Here is a 13,729-nt window from a genome sequence, read left to right on the forward strand (position 1 = left end):
ATGTTTCTTGGAGCTGATCCCCTTTATCGGCCTCTGCCCAGCACCTCTCCTGCCTGTCGCTGTGGCTTTCTCCACCCTGTCTACCCACAGCCTTTCTGAAGCTGAGTTAGACCTGGAGATGCGTAAATTCATCTGAACCTAGATTCAGATGGGAGTCTTGCCTGCTCCCTCCGCCTCCAGGACTGGGAGCATGCCTTCTGCCTTTATGTCAATTGTTCCTTCTCTGATCTGATGTCTGGCTTCAAAGTCCTTGGGTTTGAGAACCTTCAGTGTCAAGGGGTCGGTGCCAATGCTACCAGGTACCTGGATGCCAATCGTTGCCCTGACTGGTTCAGCTCTGACTAGCTTGGAACCATAGCCTCAGCACTAGATCCAAAAGAGTGGTGTCAGCTTCAAGGTTTTTGGAGTCAGCTTTTCCACCCGGAGTCTGGGCACCTGGAGGCTGGGGTCTGGCTTCCCCATTGACTCAGAGAGTTATGGACCCAGCTTTGGTCTCAGCTTCCAGGATTCATTTCCCTTATGCTTTCACCATGGTGGAGAGGGTTCTCTAGGTTCCTTCGAGACCCTTGATGCTATTATCCTCAGAGTCCATTCTGGCTCCCTCTTTTTTCTAGTCCTTATTCAACTATACTGCCCCCTCAGAGAGTTCCTCCATGGGAAGAGCCAGAAGTTTCCAAATCCTCCCCAAAGACCCCCCCCCGAGGATCTCCCTTGGAAATGTACATGTAAAAGGAGGCACTTGGACTCTCTGCCAGAGTCTCTCACAGAAGACACCAACTTAGAGGAATACTTCGGTCACCCCTGGATAATGTCTCCTTTGGAGACATCATGGAAATCCTACACCAGCATGTGGGGTGGTTTGTCCAAAAACCCAACCCAGATGAATCGGTGTTCCTGGAGACATTTGGCACTAGATCCCCTACCTCCTGGGTGTCCCCTCCCATGGATCCACTTTTGGATTTAGTTACATCTCCAGCATGGAAGGAACCTGACATGGTGGATCCCAACCCCAAGTGCCCTGATATGACTTTGAGTGTGCTATCAGACAAGCAACATTGGTCTAAGGGGTCCCTGGTTGATGCCATGGTGGTGGTGGTGGCCATCAAGAAAGATCTCACTCAGGAGAGCTCTAAAGTCCATCCATCAGACCAAGAGTCTCAGGCCATGGACTGTTTTGGGAACCCAGTTTATGCTTCAGCCACATTTGTGGTAAGTGCACTGAACTACATGGCATATGTGATTAGATTTCAGTGGGTCCTGGTCAAAGAGGTTACTGAGTCTGCCCCAGAGTCCATGTCAGTGGAGGAGAAGAAGTTGTTTTCCTCCTGTATGGCCGCCCTCACTTCTATTTCAAACACCTCTATGAGGCTCCTATCACATGCTACTGAAGGTTCTTCTAGAGCGGCAGGTACAGGCATTGCCATCATGTGTCATGCCTGGCTCCGGCATTGTGAATTCTTGGAGCCCTTCAAGCCATCTTTTAGAAATGCCACTTATGATGGTTCCACACTTTTTGGAAAAATGGTATGAGACATGTTAATCCAGAGCAACAAAGATGGGAAGACCTTGTCTGCTGTTGGATCCGCTCCTCAGCCCCTCAACGATCCTTTTCCTGGAATCAGCAGGGGTGAAGAAGATGTGATTCTGGAAGTCTCAGTGCTATTTCCAAGATGCTCAGGACTTGCCCTCCTCCAGAGCAAAGGGAAATATGATAGATGCCATCCTTGTGGCAGAGGGGGGGGGGGTCCAAGGAATTAAGGGTCTCTGGATTCTTTCTTGGACAGACCACGCAGCAGCCCTGAAGGGTTGCCTGATTGCTCATCTCTGGAGGCAGTCAGGGGACATCTCTTGCTGCACCCAACAGTCTGGGAGTCAATTATAGATAATCACTGGGTGTTGCAAATCATGTCCAGAGGATACTCAATCCCCTTTGTTAAAATACCAATCCCACCCAAACACCTCCTGGACATTCTCCCCATGCAACAGGTGAAAACAGCAGTGGAAATTTCAAAGCTGCTCAAAAAATGAGTCATTCAGCCCGTCCCCCCCAGACCAGTCTGGATCAGGCATCTATTTCAGATTCTTTTTAGTGCCAAAGAAGATGGGGGACTTAAGACCCATCCTGGATCTTCCAACCCTAAACCTGTCAGTTGCCAAGACAAAATTTGAGATGGTCACTCTCCAATGTATTCTGCCCTTCCTGGAGAAAAATGACTGGATGTGCTTGGTGGACCTCCAGGATGCGTGCTACCACATGAAGATGGACAGGCACTCTCGGAGGTTCCTCCGCTTTTGGCTGGGGCCAGTCATTACCAGTTCAGAGTACTACCCTTTGGTCTCACCACCTCCCCTAGGGTGTTCACCAAAGTGATGGCAGTCATGGATGCACACCAGTGGCTGCAGGGGTACAAGTTTTCCTGTACCTGGATGATTGACTCCTTTCCGCTTCCTCCAGGCATCACTTCTGCCAAGCCAGATAACTCCTTCTCCAGACCACCCACTAGTTGGGCATAAACATAAATCCTATTGGATCCAGTTCAAGTTCTAGTCTTTATTGGAGCTCAGATAGACACCAGTCAGAGCAATGTTTTTCTAACACCGGACAGACTTCAATCCCTCAGACATCATCTGTTGTAGATTGTTCAGACCCAATATCCCCCTGCGGAGTCAGTTCTTCAGGTGTTAGGGTCCATGACAGCCATGATCACCCTAATCCCCACAGCTCATCTGCATATGAGGGTTCTCCAATAGACCCTAACACTTTAGTGGTCCTTTCTACATCTGCCATTATCCCATCCAGTTCTCGAGCCTGCAGGGATTTGCTCCTCTGGCGGCTACAATCCATGGGTCTTCTTCTGGGTCACCAGTTTATCCTTTCTGTCCTGATGATCACAGTGAATTATGGATGTTCCCCTACTTGGGGGCTAGGGGCATTGCATGGGAAGGACAGTCCAAGGCACGTGGTCTTCCCTGGAGACCCATCTGCATATCAACATCCTGGAGATGAGGATGGTGTTGTTGGTGTTGCCTAGGGATGATTGCCATCCAGACAGACAACATATCTGTAGTCTGGTACATCAACAAACAGGCATTAACCAGGTATTACCCCCTTTGTTGTGAAGCCATGAGATTGTGGGAAGTGGTCTCTGAATCCTTCAGTACTGGAACAGATCTTTCTAAAGTGGGGTTGCCCTTGTTGCAATCTCTTTGCCTCTCCTTCCAACTTGAAGTGCAGTGAGTGTTTCACTCTGAACCCACCATCTCTGGCTCATGCTTGGCCCTCCAGTCTTCTGTATGCTTATCCTCCACTTTCTATGATCCCAACAGCTGGGCAGCTTAGCGATCCTCATTGCCCCCTTCTGGCCTTGTCAAATATGGTTCCCCTCTCTGTGGTGTCATGTAGTGTGCCCCCCTTGAACATTAGATCTGGTTACAGATCTGATCTAGCATCCCTCAAGGATTCCACACCCAGATCTAATGAATCTGAATCTTACAGCTTGGCTGCTCCAGTTCCAGTGATACTCAGGACTCCCAGGCTTTCTTCTCTGGTTAAGAAGATTTTGGTAGCAGCTCACAAATCATCCACATGGAAGGTTTATTCCAGTAATTGTAAATGTTTTTCAATATGTGCATCTCAGCATGATTTGAACCCTTTCACTGCTCCAGTCCCCACCATCAGGCTGCCAGCTTTTCTATGGCTAAAGTTCAGTTGGCAGCTATCTCCAGTTTTCATATAGGAGACAATTTGGCTTCCCTAGCTTCTTTCAAGCTTTGATAAAGCCTTTTTGAAAGGTGCCTTTTTACTTAGACCTCCAGCCAAGGACCCTATGCCACCTTGGGATCTTACTCTAGTTTTACAAGCCTTGGTTTCTTCCCCCTTTGCAATTTCTGTCTTGGAAGACAGCTTTTCTGTTTGCTATTACCTCAGCTAAATGAGTGTCAGATATTCAGGGCTTATCTGTCAAGCACCCTTATATGTTGTTTCATAAAGAGAGGGTGTCCTTACTCACAAACCCTTCCTTTCTTCAGAAAGTGGCTTCGGAATCTAAAATTAATCAGGTGATCAGTCTCCCTGTTTTCTTTCTGAATTCCAGAATAAGGGGGAGTAAAAATTGCATCGACTTGATGTTCATAGGCAATTGCATTTTTATTTGCATAGAATAAAGTCCATTCATGTCTAATCAACTTTTTGTTTCCTTTTCTAAGCCTTTTTTAGGGAAACCTGTGTCAAAGGTGACTATTGCTCATTGGATCTCTTAGTGCATAGCTCTGGCATATACAACCAAAGGATTATCTCCACCATGTCTGGTGTAGGTGCATTCTACCAGGTCTGTGGCTACTTCACCAGCCTTTTTGTCTAGGGTTTCTTTGGATGAAATTTGCTCTGCAGCTACTTGGGTATCTTCACACACCTTCATTTTGCACTATAAGTTGGATCTTCTGTCAAGAGACAGGGCATCCTTTGGCTCCACCGTGCTCTGGAATATCCTTCCATGAGGACCTTCCAGGGCCTTAGCTGGGGACTCCGTCCCACAGGTTGAAGATCAAATGAAAACAAATTCAGATAAAAAAGTTATGTACTCACTATAATGTTGCATCTGAGTTGTTGCTTTTTATTTGTCTTCAACCATCCCTTCCTCCTGCCTTATGTGGGTTGTGTGGAAGACTGGATGGAAGAAACATAGCCCTTATTTTGGCAAGCCTTTGTCTTTACTAGAAAACGAACAACACCAACTGGATAATCCAAATGTGAAACCAAGGAACAATGTAAAACAAAGCTTTATTCCAAAATTTCAGACAAACTGTATCACGCAAACAGGAAAAAAACAGAATTAAACTGCTAAAACTCAAAAACATGGAGTTGAGCGCTTTCATCCTCCCCTAGGGACTTCTTCAGAACTATTCAAACAGTTATTCCCAGCCTTCTTATATCATTGCATTTAAAGAAACATACCCAACACTACACCAAAAATTACAATTTCCTAAAAACAACCATAAAAATATATTTAAAATTAAAAATTTTAAATCATACAACTAACCCCCTAAAAAGTATATATATATATATATATATATATATATATATATATATATATATATATATATATATAATAAATAATATACAAAACAGTGTGTTTCTGAAGAAGTCCCTAGTGGGGGATGAAAGCACTCAAGTCCATGTTTTTGAGTTTTAGCAGTTTAATTCTGGTTTTTCCTGTTTGTGTGATACAGTTTGTCTGAAATTTTGGAATAAAGCTTTGTTTTACATCGTTCCTTGGTTTCACATTTGGATTAAGCATTTGTCTTTCCTATGGTGCTTTAAGGGTACTAATGCCAAGGTGTTAGGCTTTTGGTCAGGTTGGGGTGCTACTGTTGGCAGCAAACTCGATCTGAGGGAAGGAGGGAGACATGGGCATTATGGGTAGGGGAGGAGCTTGGCGCTCACATCTGATGCTGGAAAATGTGGTTGAGTCAGGTCTGTACCTGATCCATATTCCTGCAAGTTGAACAGAAATGAAAAGCAACAACTCAGAATTAATGTTATGGTGAGTACATAACTTTTTTTTATTAACTTTTAATGCACATTCTGTTGAGATGCACATTTATATGGAAATATTAAATGGTAAAGCCCTATTTTACGATTGTATCTGAATGGGATATTTAGTATTGAAGAGTTCTACATTGGCACTGTATGTCTTTGTAAGTCCTCTATGTTCAACAATATTGAATGCCTGAATTCAATTTTGCAATCATTCTAGAATTACATCTTTCCTGTTTTGACTACAAGCTCTCACTATGTCCTGAGACCTTTACTTAGACTCAGAAGTTGTCTAAATTCTAGAGGTAGTAATATGCCCATTAAATATATTGTTTTACACTACAGATTTTGATTTTTCATTTAAAACCCATCAGCTGTCAAACAGCATTTGGGCATTGGTTCTTAAATATAAATTGCAACATAAACATTAGGAGCTTTTATAGTATGGTATTTCCACCAACACATCACATGATGAGTCAAATTCTGTTTTAGCTATCTTTGAATATTAAAGAACATGATTATTTCCACAATATTGTGACTATCCATGGTGAGAAAAGAAGTCAGGATACATTTCACTGAATGCCAGGTTTTCATTTTTGCAGTTTTCTAAATGCATTCCCTGTACTGACAGTTTCAGATGTACAACAGAAAGGAGAATAATACATGTATTTCTACAAAGCAGATTATGTGTGGCATTAAATACTGGATAAACTTATGTAGGGATTGTGTTTACTGAAACTCATTTGACTCAGGTTCAGTAAGATGCCCCAAAACTGGTGGATCCTTGCAGTTAGCTAATGGCATGAAGGAGGATTGTCTGTTCACCTCACATGTGGGATTTGTATGAAACAAGTTGATATGATAGCAAATAATCGAGTGCAATTTAATAGCTGAAGGCAGCAGATATCACTTTCTGTGCTCCCTGCAGGGGCAGGTCTTCTTGTTGACAATGATTCTCGTAGAAGGGGTGGATAAACTGAACAGGAAGCCTGCTTCACTTCCCCCTTCAGTTCTAACAGTCTGTTATCCAAGGGGAATAGAGTTAGGCTACTCAAAGAACATAGCAACCACTACTAATTGCTTCTAAGTGACAGTGTCTCCCATTCAGTGGTCAAACAGGTGATGAGTAAAGAACAGCAGAGTTGATTGGGATTGAGCTGATGGCACAAGTCTAGTAGAAACAGAGAGTATTTCAAAGTAGGAAATGATGCATTTCTGAGGAGAGACACAATCATCATTTGAGAAAGTTAAAATTATGCAATATGACACAACTTTTCACTTTCTAAGATATACAGTATTTTTTACAGGGTCAACATTGGAAGAATCATCTAGTAAAGAAACAGAGAGCAGCACATCTCTTCTTGTGGAAATATCAACCATTAGTCCCACTGCTGTTCCTACAACAGGTAAAAACTGCCATTTATTATTTAATTAGAAATGGACATGTGACACAAATTAGCCTTAAACAAAAAGTAAAATGTTATAAATGCTACAGATATTTTTGACTCTCAGACTGAGACAAGCTTATATGGCTACTTCTATGAACTACTCATATATCAATGCACACATCAGTGTGAGATCATCAGATGTACCTCTTTACTCTAAGCAAATGTTAATGTATGTTATTCCACTTGCTCTCTCTCTACATCATAGAGGGTCTATATTAGATAAATAAAAGTTTACCTTAGCGAACACTCTAATAATCAAAAATCCCAGACCTCTAACTCACTATTGTGTGGGGCTGCGTCCCCCACACCTCTAGCTAAATATATATACCAACTCCAAGATCGCATTACAGTGAGGAAAGGGCAAATCTTCCAATCTTCATTGCACCGCAATCTCACAAAAAGCATGTCGAGGTCTGGGAATTTCGATTATTAGAGTGTTTGTTAAGGTAAGCTTTCATTTATCTAATATAGACTGATCATAGACACAGCTTTGCGTTACACAAGGGAGATTATTTTTAACACAGTAAAATAGCATCAGAATTGACTTTCCTTCATCAGTGTTCACTAAATCATGTTCAAACATCATTTAAATACTAAATTGAAATCCATCACGTTACAAATCCCTCAATCGTAAGAATATTCCAATAAAATAATTAAACAATCAGTCCTCCACTTAAAAAAAATTAACTAACTTCACATAGAAATTGCAGCATATTGACACTAATTCTTTAGCTAAATGTGATGGATATTTTATATGGGACACCGATGATTTTTTACAGAAGCTTTATAATTGGCATGTATTTACTGAATGTGATTGTTTTATTCTTGTTACACTTGATATTAATTGGTTATTTATAACTATTCCTCATGAATATGGAAATGAAGCAATTTGTGAGTATTTAAGTACAAATGATAGGTTTACAGCAAGACAAGTGAAGACTATTTGTGATATACTCAATATCATTCTAACTAGTAATATGTTTATTTTTGAGAAACAACTATTTCATCAAGTATCAAGGGTGGCCATGGGACTTCAGTAGCCTATACTTATGTAAACCTTACTTTAAGAAAATGAGAAACTGAATTTATTTTTAATGTGAATATGTGGTATTTTGACAGAATTTTATTTTTAAGAAGTTCTTGGATGATGGCTTTCTTATTTGGAAATTAAACGAACAAGAACTTCTTGAGTTTGCCATTTATTTAAATACTATTACTACATTCCTAAAATTTAAATTGCATTATTCATATGATCAAATACAGTTCTTAGATTTTAATATTTCTAAGAAAGGTAGTAATATTGATACTAGCATATTTAAAAAAGAACTTCAAGTTAATAAGTGTCTACACCATAAAAGTATGCATCTTAATCATATTTTTAGAGGTGTTGTAAAAAGTCAATTTTTGCAAACGAGTAGATTCAATACAGGTATAATAAGTTGCCATCAACACATGTCAGACATGGCTGATGATTTTAGATGAAGGGGCTATGTGGAAAAGTTGATAAATGATTCAAGGCAGCAAGTTTTAAGGGAGAGAGAAGGTACTTGTAAGCCATACTTCTGCCAATCAGTAGATGCTGAGGCTAGAAATAATCATGTAGGACAACAGTGTTTACGATATGTTATGAATTACAGTAGAACAACTAATGCTGTTATGGAATAATAACAAGGAATTGAGATGTACTACATTCCCTATCAGAGGTAAAAGGTTTAGTTAGTGAAAGACCTAGGTTTGCATATAGGAATTGTAGAAATCTTAAACTCCTTTGCTATAATGAAATGAAAGCAGCTACCGGCCCCAAACTATCTATTAAGAATAGCACTTTTCCCTGCTTTAATTGTCCTTGTTGTAAATTTATTTCAAGTGAAAATAAATGCATCCATCCATTGACTCAGAAAAATTATTATTTTAAATTTTACACTAGTTTTAATACTATCAATATAGTGTAGTGCTGCTTGTTGCACATATTTGAGTTTTTTCATGGGTAAATCTACGGGAAAGTTAAGGGACCAGATTATAGAACATCAGTCTGATATTAGAATTGCCACTAATTCTTTGGCTAAACATGTCATTGATTGTGGCATATCCCATACTTTTAAGTTTAGGGTGATGCAATGCATGTATAAGAGTATAAGAGGTGGTGATCATAATAATATGCTTGATATGGAGTATGAATGGATTTTGCTCCTACAGGCTGACCATCTGCCTGGCTTGAATTCCATGGTCACCATCAAGCCAGTGTTTAAGGCTAATAACATTTATTTTAGATAAATAAATATGCTATAATTTCTATATGAAATTATTTATATTTTTTTCCAGTGGATGACTGATTGTTTAATTATTTTATTGGGATAGTCCTAGGCTTGCGGGGTTTGTATCATGTGTTGGCTTTTAATTTAGTATTTAAATGATGCTTGAACATGATTTAGTGAACACTGAAGAAGAGAGGTGCTTTGCTTGTTTTAATAAAATCTGCATTTTTGAAGTCTGCTGTGCTTTTGCTTTAAGTTAAATAATGCACAATGTAATGGAAATGGCAAAAATCCACAAAAAGTCATAACTACCAACGTTTTAACTTTTTCAATCCTCCACACAAATATCAAATTTTAAGAAGCACATTTATTGTCATCTTACAAACTGCAAATTCTTAAAACTCTTAAAGTTGAATGAAGAAAAATGAAATATAAAAATCTTATGATCTGCACGGTACATAAAAGCTGAGATCCATAGTGAAAGTACAAGACTCTTACAAAATATCTACAAAAATACTGACAAGCAGTCCACAAGAAATTTTCTTAATAATAAATATAAACATTTTAAAAGACTTAAATGCCTTAATAATTAATTATTTTTTATGAAGGGTCAAATTAAAGTAGCTTCCTTCATGGGGAAAATATGACTTTTGTCATACTATCTGTATTGAAAGTTCTTCCACTTAATATTTAAATAAAATAATATTTAAAGAAAAATGGGACACCTTTCACTATTGCTTGATTTTTACTGTTTCATGTAGCTACACGTAGTTTAAATATTATATGGTTTACAGAAAAATAAATTAAGCAGTTAAGCCATGAATAATTTTATAACATTTTTTGAATAACATCAATATTTTAGTGTAGTTGCTATATTCAGCAGAATCCTATTAAAATGATATACAGGTAATTTAATATGAGGAAGCTGTATCAGTGTAATGTACTGAGTAACTATGGCGTTTATAAACTTATATACTAATTTATGTTTTATCATGCGTTTAATCAATTTGTAAAATATTTTTTTTCTGCAGTATTTGTATAGTATAAAAGGTATTCCATATTTTGTGTATTTGTGTAACAAAATTGGCACGTAATGGTTTATACTGAAAAGTAGGCATTTTTTCATGTTTTTATTGAAAGAAAAATAAGTTGTACAGATGAAATAAGTGAGAAGTGTGTTTTAAAATAAATATCTGTTTCATTAACACTGAATGAATTAATAGTTTAAGAAAGAGAGAATTCTACACCTCTGAGTCTATATTGATCAAGCTCTTTATTTATCGTATTTCTTGCATCAATTTCAGAAGCAGAAACATTTATACATGAAGTAGAGAGAATCATATATACTCCTACAAGTACACCAAGCTTTATATTTACTCTACTTGCTGTTTCATTTCTAGAAAAAGCATCAACAGCAATAGTCCTTCAAGAAAAAGAAAGTACCACATATAGTCCTTCAAGTACACCAAGCTCTACTTTTATAACAGTTACTGCCTCAGTTTCAGAAACAGCATCAACAGAAACAATCATTCAAGAAACAGAGAGTACCACATCTGCATCTCCAAGTACATTAAGCTCTACACCTGCTGTTGTTACTAGGGCAGGTAAAGACAGAAATATTGGTTTTCAGCTAATGTTTTGGAAGCTAAAGTAACATTGCAATTTGAATGTCATAAACTGTTCATTGAATTTGCTAGTTATAACCCTCACTGTGGACTTTCCTGTTTATTATACCTATGATTTTTGAACTATTAACTTTATGAACAGTAAGAGAATATAGCATGAATAGCTCACAACACTGTTCCCTATAAAATTACAGGTTATTAAATTGATAAGCTAATAACTTATTTTTTAAGTTACAGTTATCAAGTTTTAATGCACTTGTTCATATGCACATTTGTATGAAATTCTTAAATGGTAGAGCCTTTTTAATGTCATATGTGAATGGGATATTTGACATTGAAGAGGTGTGCATTCTCAGTGTGTTTCTATGTAAGTCCTTATGTTCAGCAATGCTGAGTGCCTGAATTCCATTTTGCAGTCATCCTAGGAATACATCTTCAATTACTCTACCTACATTTTTTCTACATGTCATGCCAACTTTTCCTAGAATCATAAGTTGTCTAACTTCTTCAGGTAGCAAGATACCCATTGAATACATTGTTTTATATTACAGATTTTGATTTTTCATTGAAAGCCATCAGCTATCTAGCAGCATTTTGGGCAGTGTTTTTTAAACATTAATTGCAACATAAAAGTTTGCAGCACTTATGGTCTACACCGACTCACCACATCACAAGTAAAATTCCTGTTGAGCTATCTTTGAGTATTAATGAGCATGATTATTTCCACAATGTAATTACTATCCATGGTGGATAAAGAAGTCAGCATACCTTACACTGAATGACAGGTTTTCATTTTTGCAGTTCAGTTATTTTTCTTGAGATATTATTTTTAAAAACATTAAGAGAATATAGCATGAATAGCTCACAAAACTATTCCCTATAAAGTTATAGGCCATCAAACTGATAGGCTAATAACTTTTTAAAATTATAGTTATTAGGTTTTAATGCAGTTTCTGTTCAGGTGCACATTTACATAGAGATATTAAATGGTAAAGCCCTTTTTAAGGTCAAATCTAAATTAGTTGTTTTATATTGAAGAGTTCTACTTAGCACTATATTTCTTTGTAGGTCCTGTATGTTCAACAATATTGAGTGACTGAATTCCATTTTGGAATCATCCCAGAATTACATCCTTCCTATTCTGACTACAAGCTCTTACTAATGTCCTAAGACCTTTACTTAGAATCAGAAGTTTCTTGAGGTAGTAAGATACCCATCGAATACATTGTTTTATACTACAGATTTTGATTTTTAATTTAAAACAGTCAGCTATCAAACAACATTAGTGGGAGTGGTTCTTAAATATAAATTGCAACTTAAAAGTTAGCAGCTTTTATGGTATGGCATTCCACACCAACTCATCACCTAAGTCAAATTCTGTTTTAGCGATCTTTGAATAGTATAAAGCGCATGATTATTTCCAGAATGTTGTGACTATCCATGGTGAAAAAAATAAATCAGGATACCTTCCACTGAAAGCCAGGTTTTCATTTTTGCAGTTTTCTGTGGTGATAATTTCAGGTACACAGAAAGGTGAATAATACATTTATTTCTGCAAAGCAGATTATATGTGGAGTTAAATTTTAGATAAAGGCATACGGGGATTGTGCTTTTATGGAACTCAATTGACACAGGTTCAATAAGATGCTGAAAAATTGGAGGATACTTGCAGTTAGGTAAAGCCATGAAGGAGGATTGTCTATTCACCTCTCATGTGTGGTTGGTAAGACATAAGTTGATATGATAGCAAATAAGGGACTGCAATTTAAAAGCTGAAGACTGCAGATATCACTTTCTGTGCTTGCCAGAGAGGCAGGTCCTCTTGTTGACAATGATTTTCATAGAAGGGGTGGATAACCTGAACAGACAACCTGCTTCACTTCCCCCTTCATTTCTAACAGCCTGTTATCCATGGGGAATAGAGTTAGCCTAGTCAAAGCACCTAGTTACCCCCACTAATTGCTTCTAAGTGACAGTGCCTCCCTTAAAGTGGTCAAACAGGTGATTAGTAAGGAATGGAAAAGTTGATTGGGATGGCACTGATGGCACAAATCTAGTAGAAAAAGAGAATATTGAAAATTAGGAAATTAAGTATTTCTGAGGAGAGACATGAACATGACCTCCACTTGAGAAAGTTAAGAGTATGCAGTAAGACACAAGTTGTCACTTTCTAAAATATGAAATATTTCTTACAAGGACAACATTAGAAGAAACATCTATTAAAGAAACAGAGAGCAGCACATCTCTTCCTGTTGAAATATTAACCATTAGTTCTAGTTCTGTTCCTACAACAGGTAAAAACTGCCATTCATTATTTTGTTAGAAATGGACATATGACACAAATTAGCCTTAAACAAAAAATGAAACATTGTAATTTCTACAAATGCTTTTGACTTTCAGAAGGAGAAAGGTTTATATGGCTATTCTAAAAACTACTAATGTATCAATGCACGCATCAATTTGGGATCCTCAGCTGTACCACTTTTCTGTATAAGAACCAAACGTTAATGTATCTTATTCCACTTACTCAGATTCACTCTCTCAAAAGCATCATAGGCCCAGCTTTGCTTTACACAGGAGAGATTATTTTTAACACATTAAAACAGCACCAGATTTGATGGGAAAATGTAATTTCAATGGTTGACTGGAACACTTATAATGTGTAAGGAAAATAATACACAATGGCAATTGCAAAAATCAGCCAAAAGACATAACTACCAAATTGTAACTTTTTCAATACTCCACACAGAAAAATCACATTTTAAGAAGCACACTTCTTGTCATCTCACAAACTGCAAATTCTTAAAACTCTTAGACTTGAATGAAAAAATAACTAAAGATAAAAATGTTATGATCTACAGAGTA

The 13,729-nt window shown here is 37.7% G+C and overlaps 1 protein-coding gene across 1 annotated transcript in view; it reads left to right on the forward strand.

Annotated features, from left to right (window-relative positions):
- Positions 1 to 13,729, forward strand: part of LOC122801231 (mucin-5AC-like) — a 206,258-nt gene that overhangs the window by 155,805 nt on the left and 36,724 nt on the right. The window contains exon 10 of the mRNA XM_044070783.1: positions 6,844 to 6,942. Coding sequence (XP_043926718.1) covers positions 6,844 to 6,942 — 99 coding nt within the window. The remainder of the gene's footprint in view (positions 1 to 6,843; positions 6,943 to 13,729) is intronic.

This window comes from Protopterus annectens, chromosome 4.part1 (genome assembly GCF_019279795.1).
Source record: "Protopterus annectens isolate FY-2018-M chromosome 4.part1, PAN1.0, whole genome shotgun sequence".
NCBI classification, from domain to species: domain Eukaryota; kingdom Metazoa; phylum Chordata; order Ceratodontiformes; family Protopteridae; genus Protopterus; species Protopterus annectens.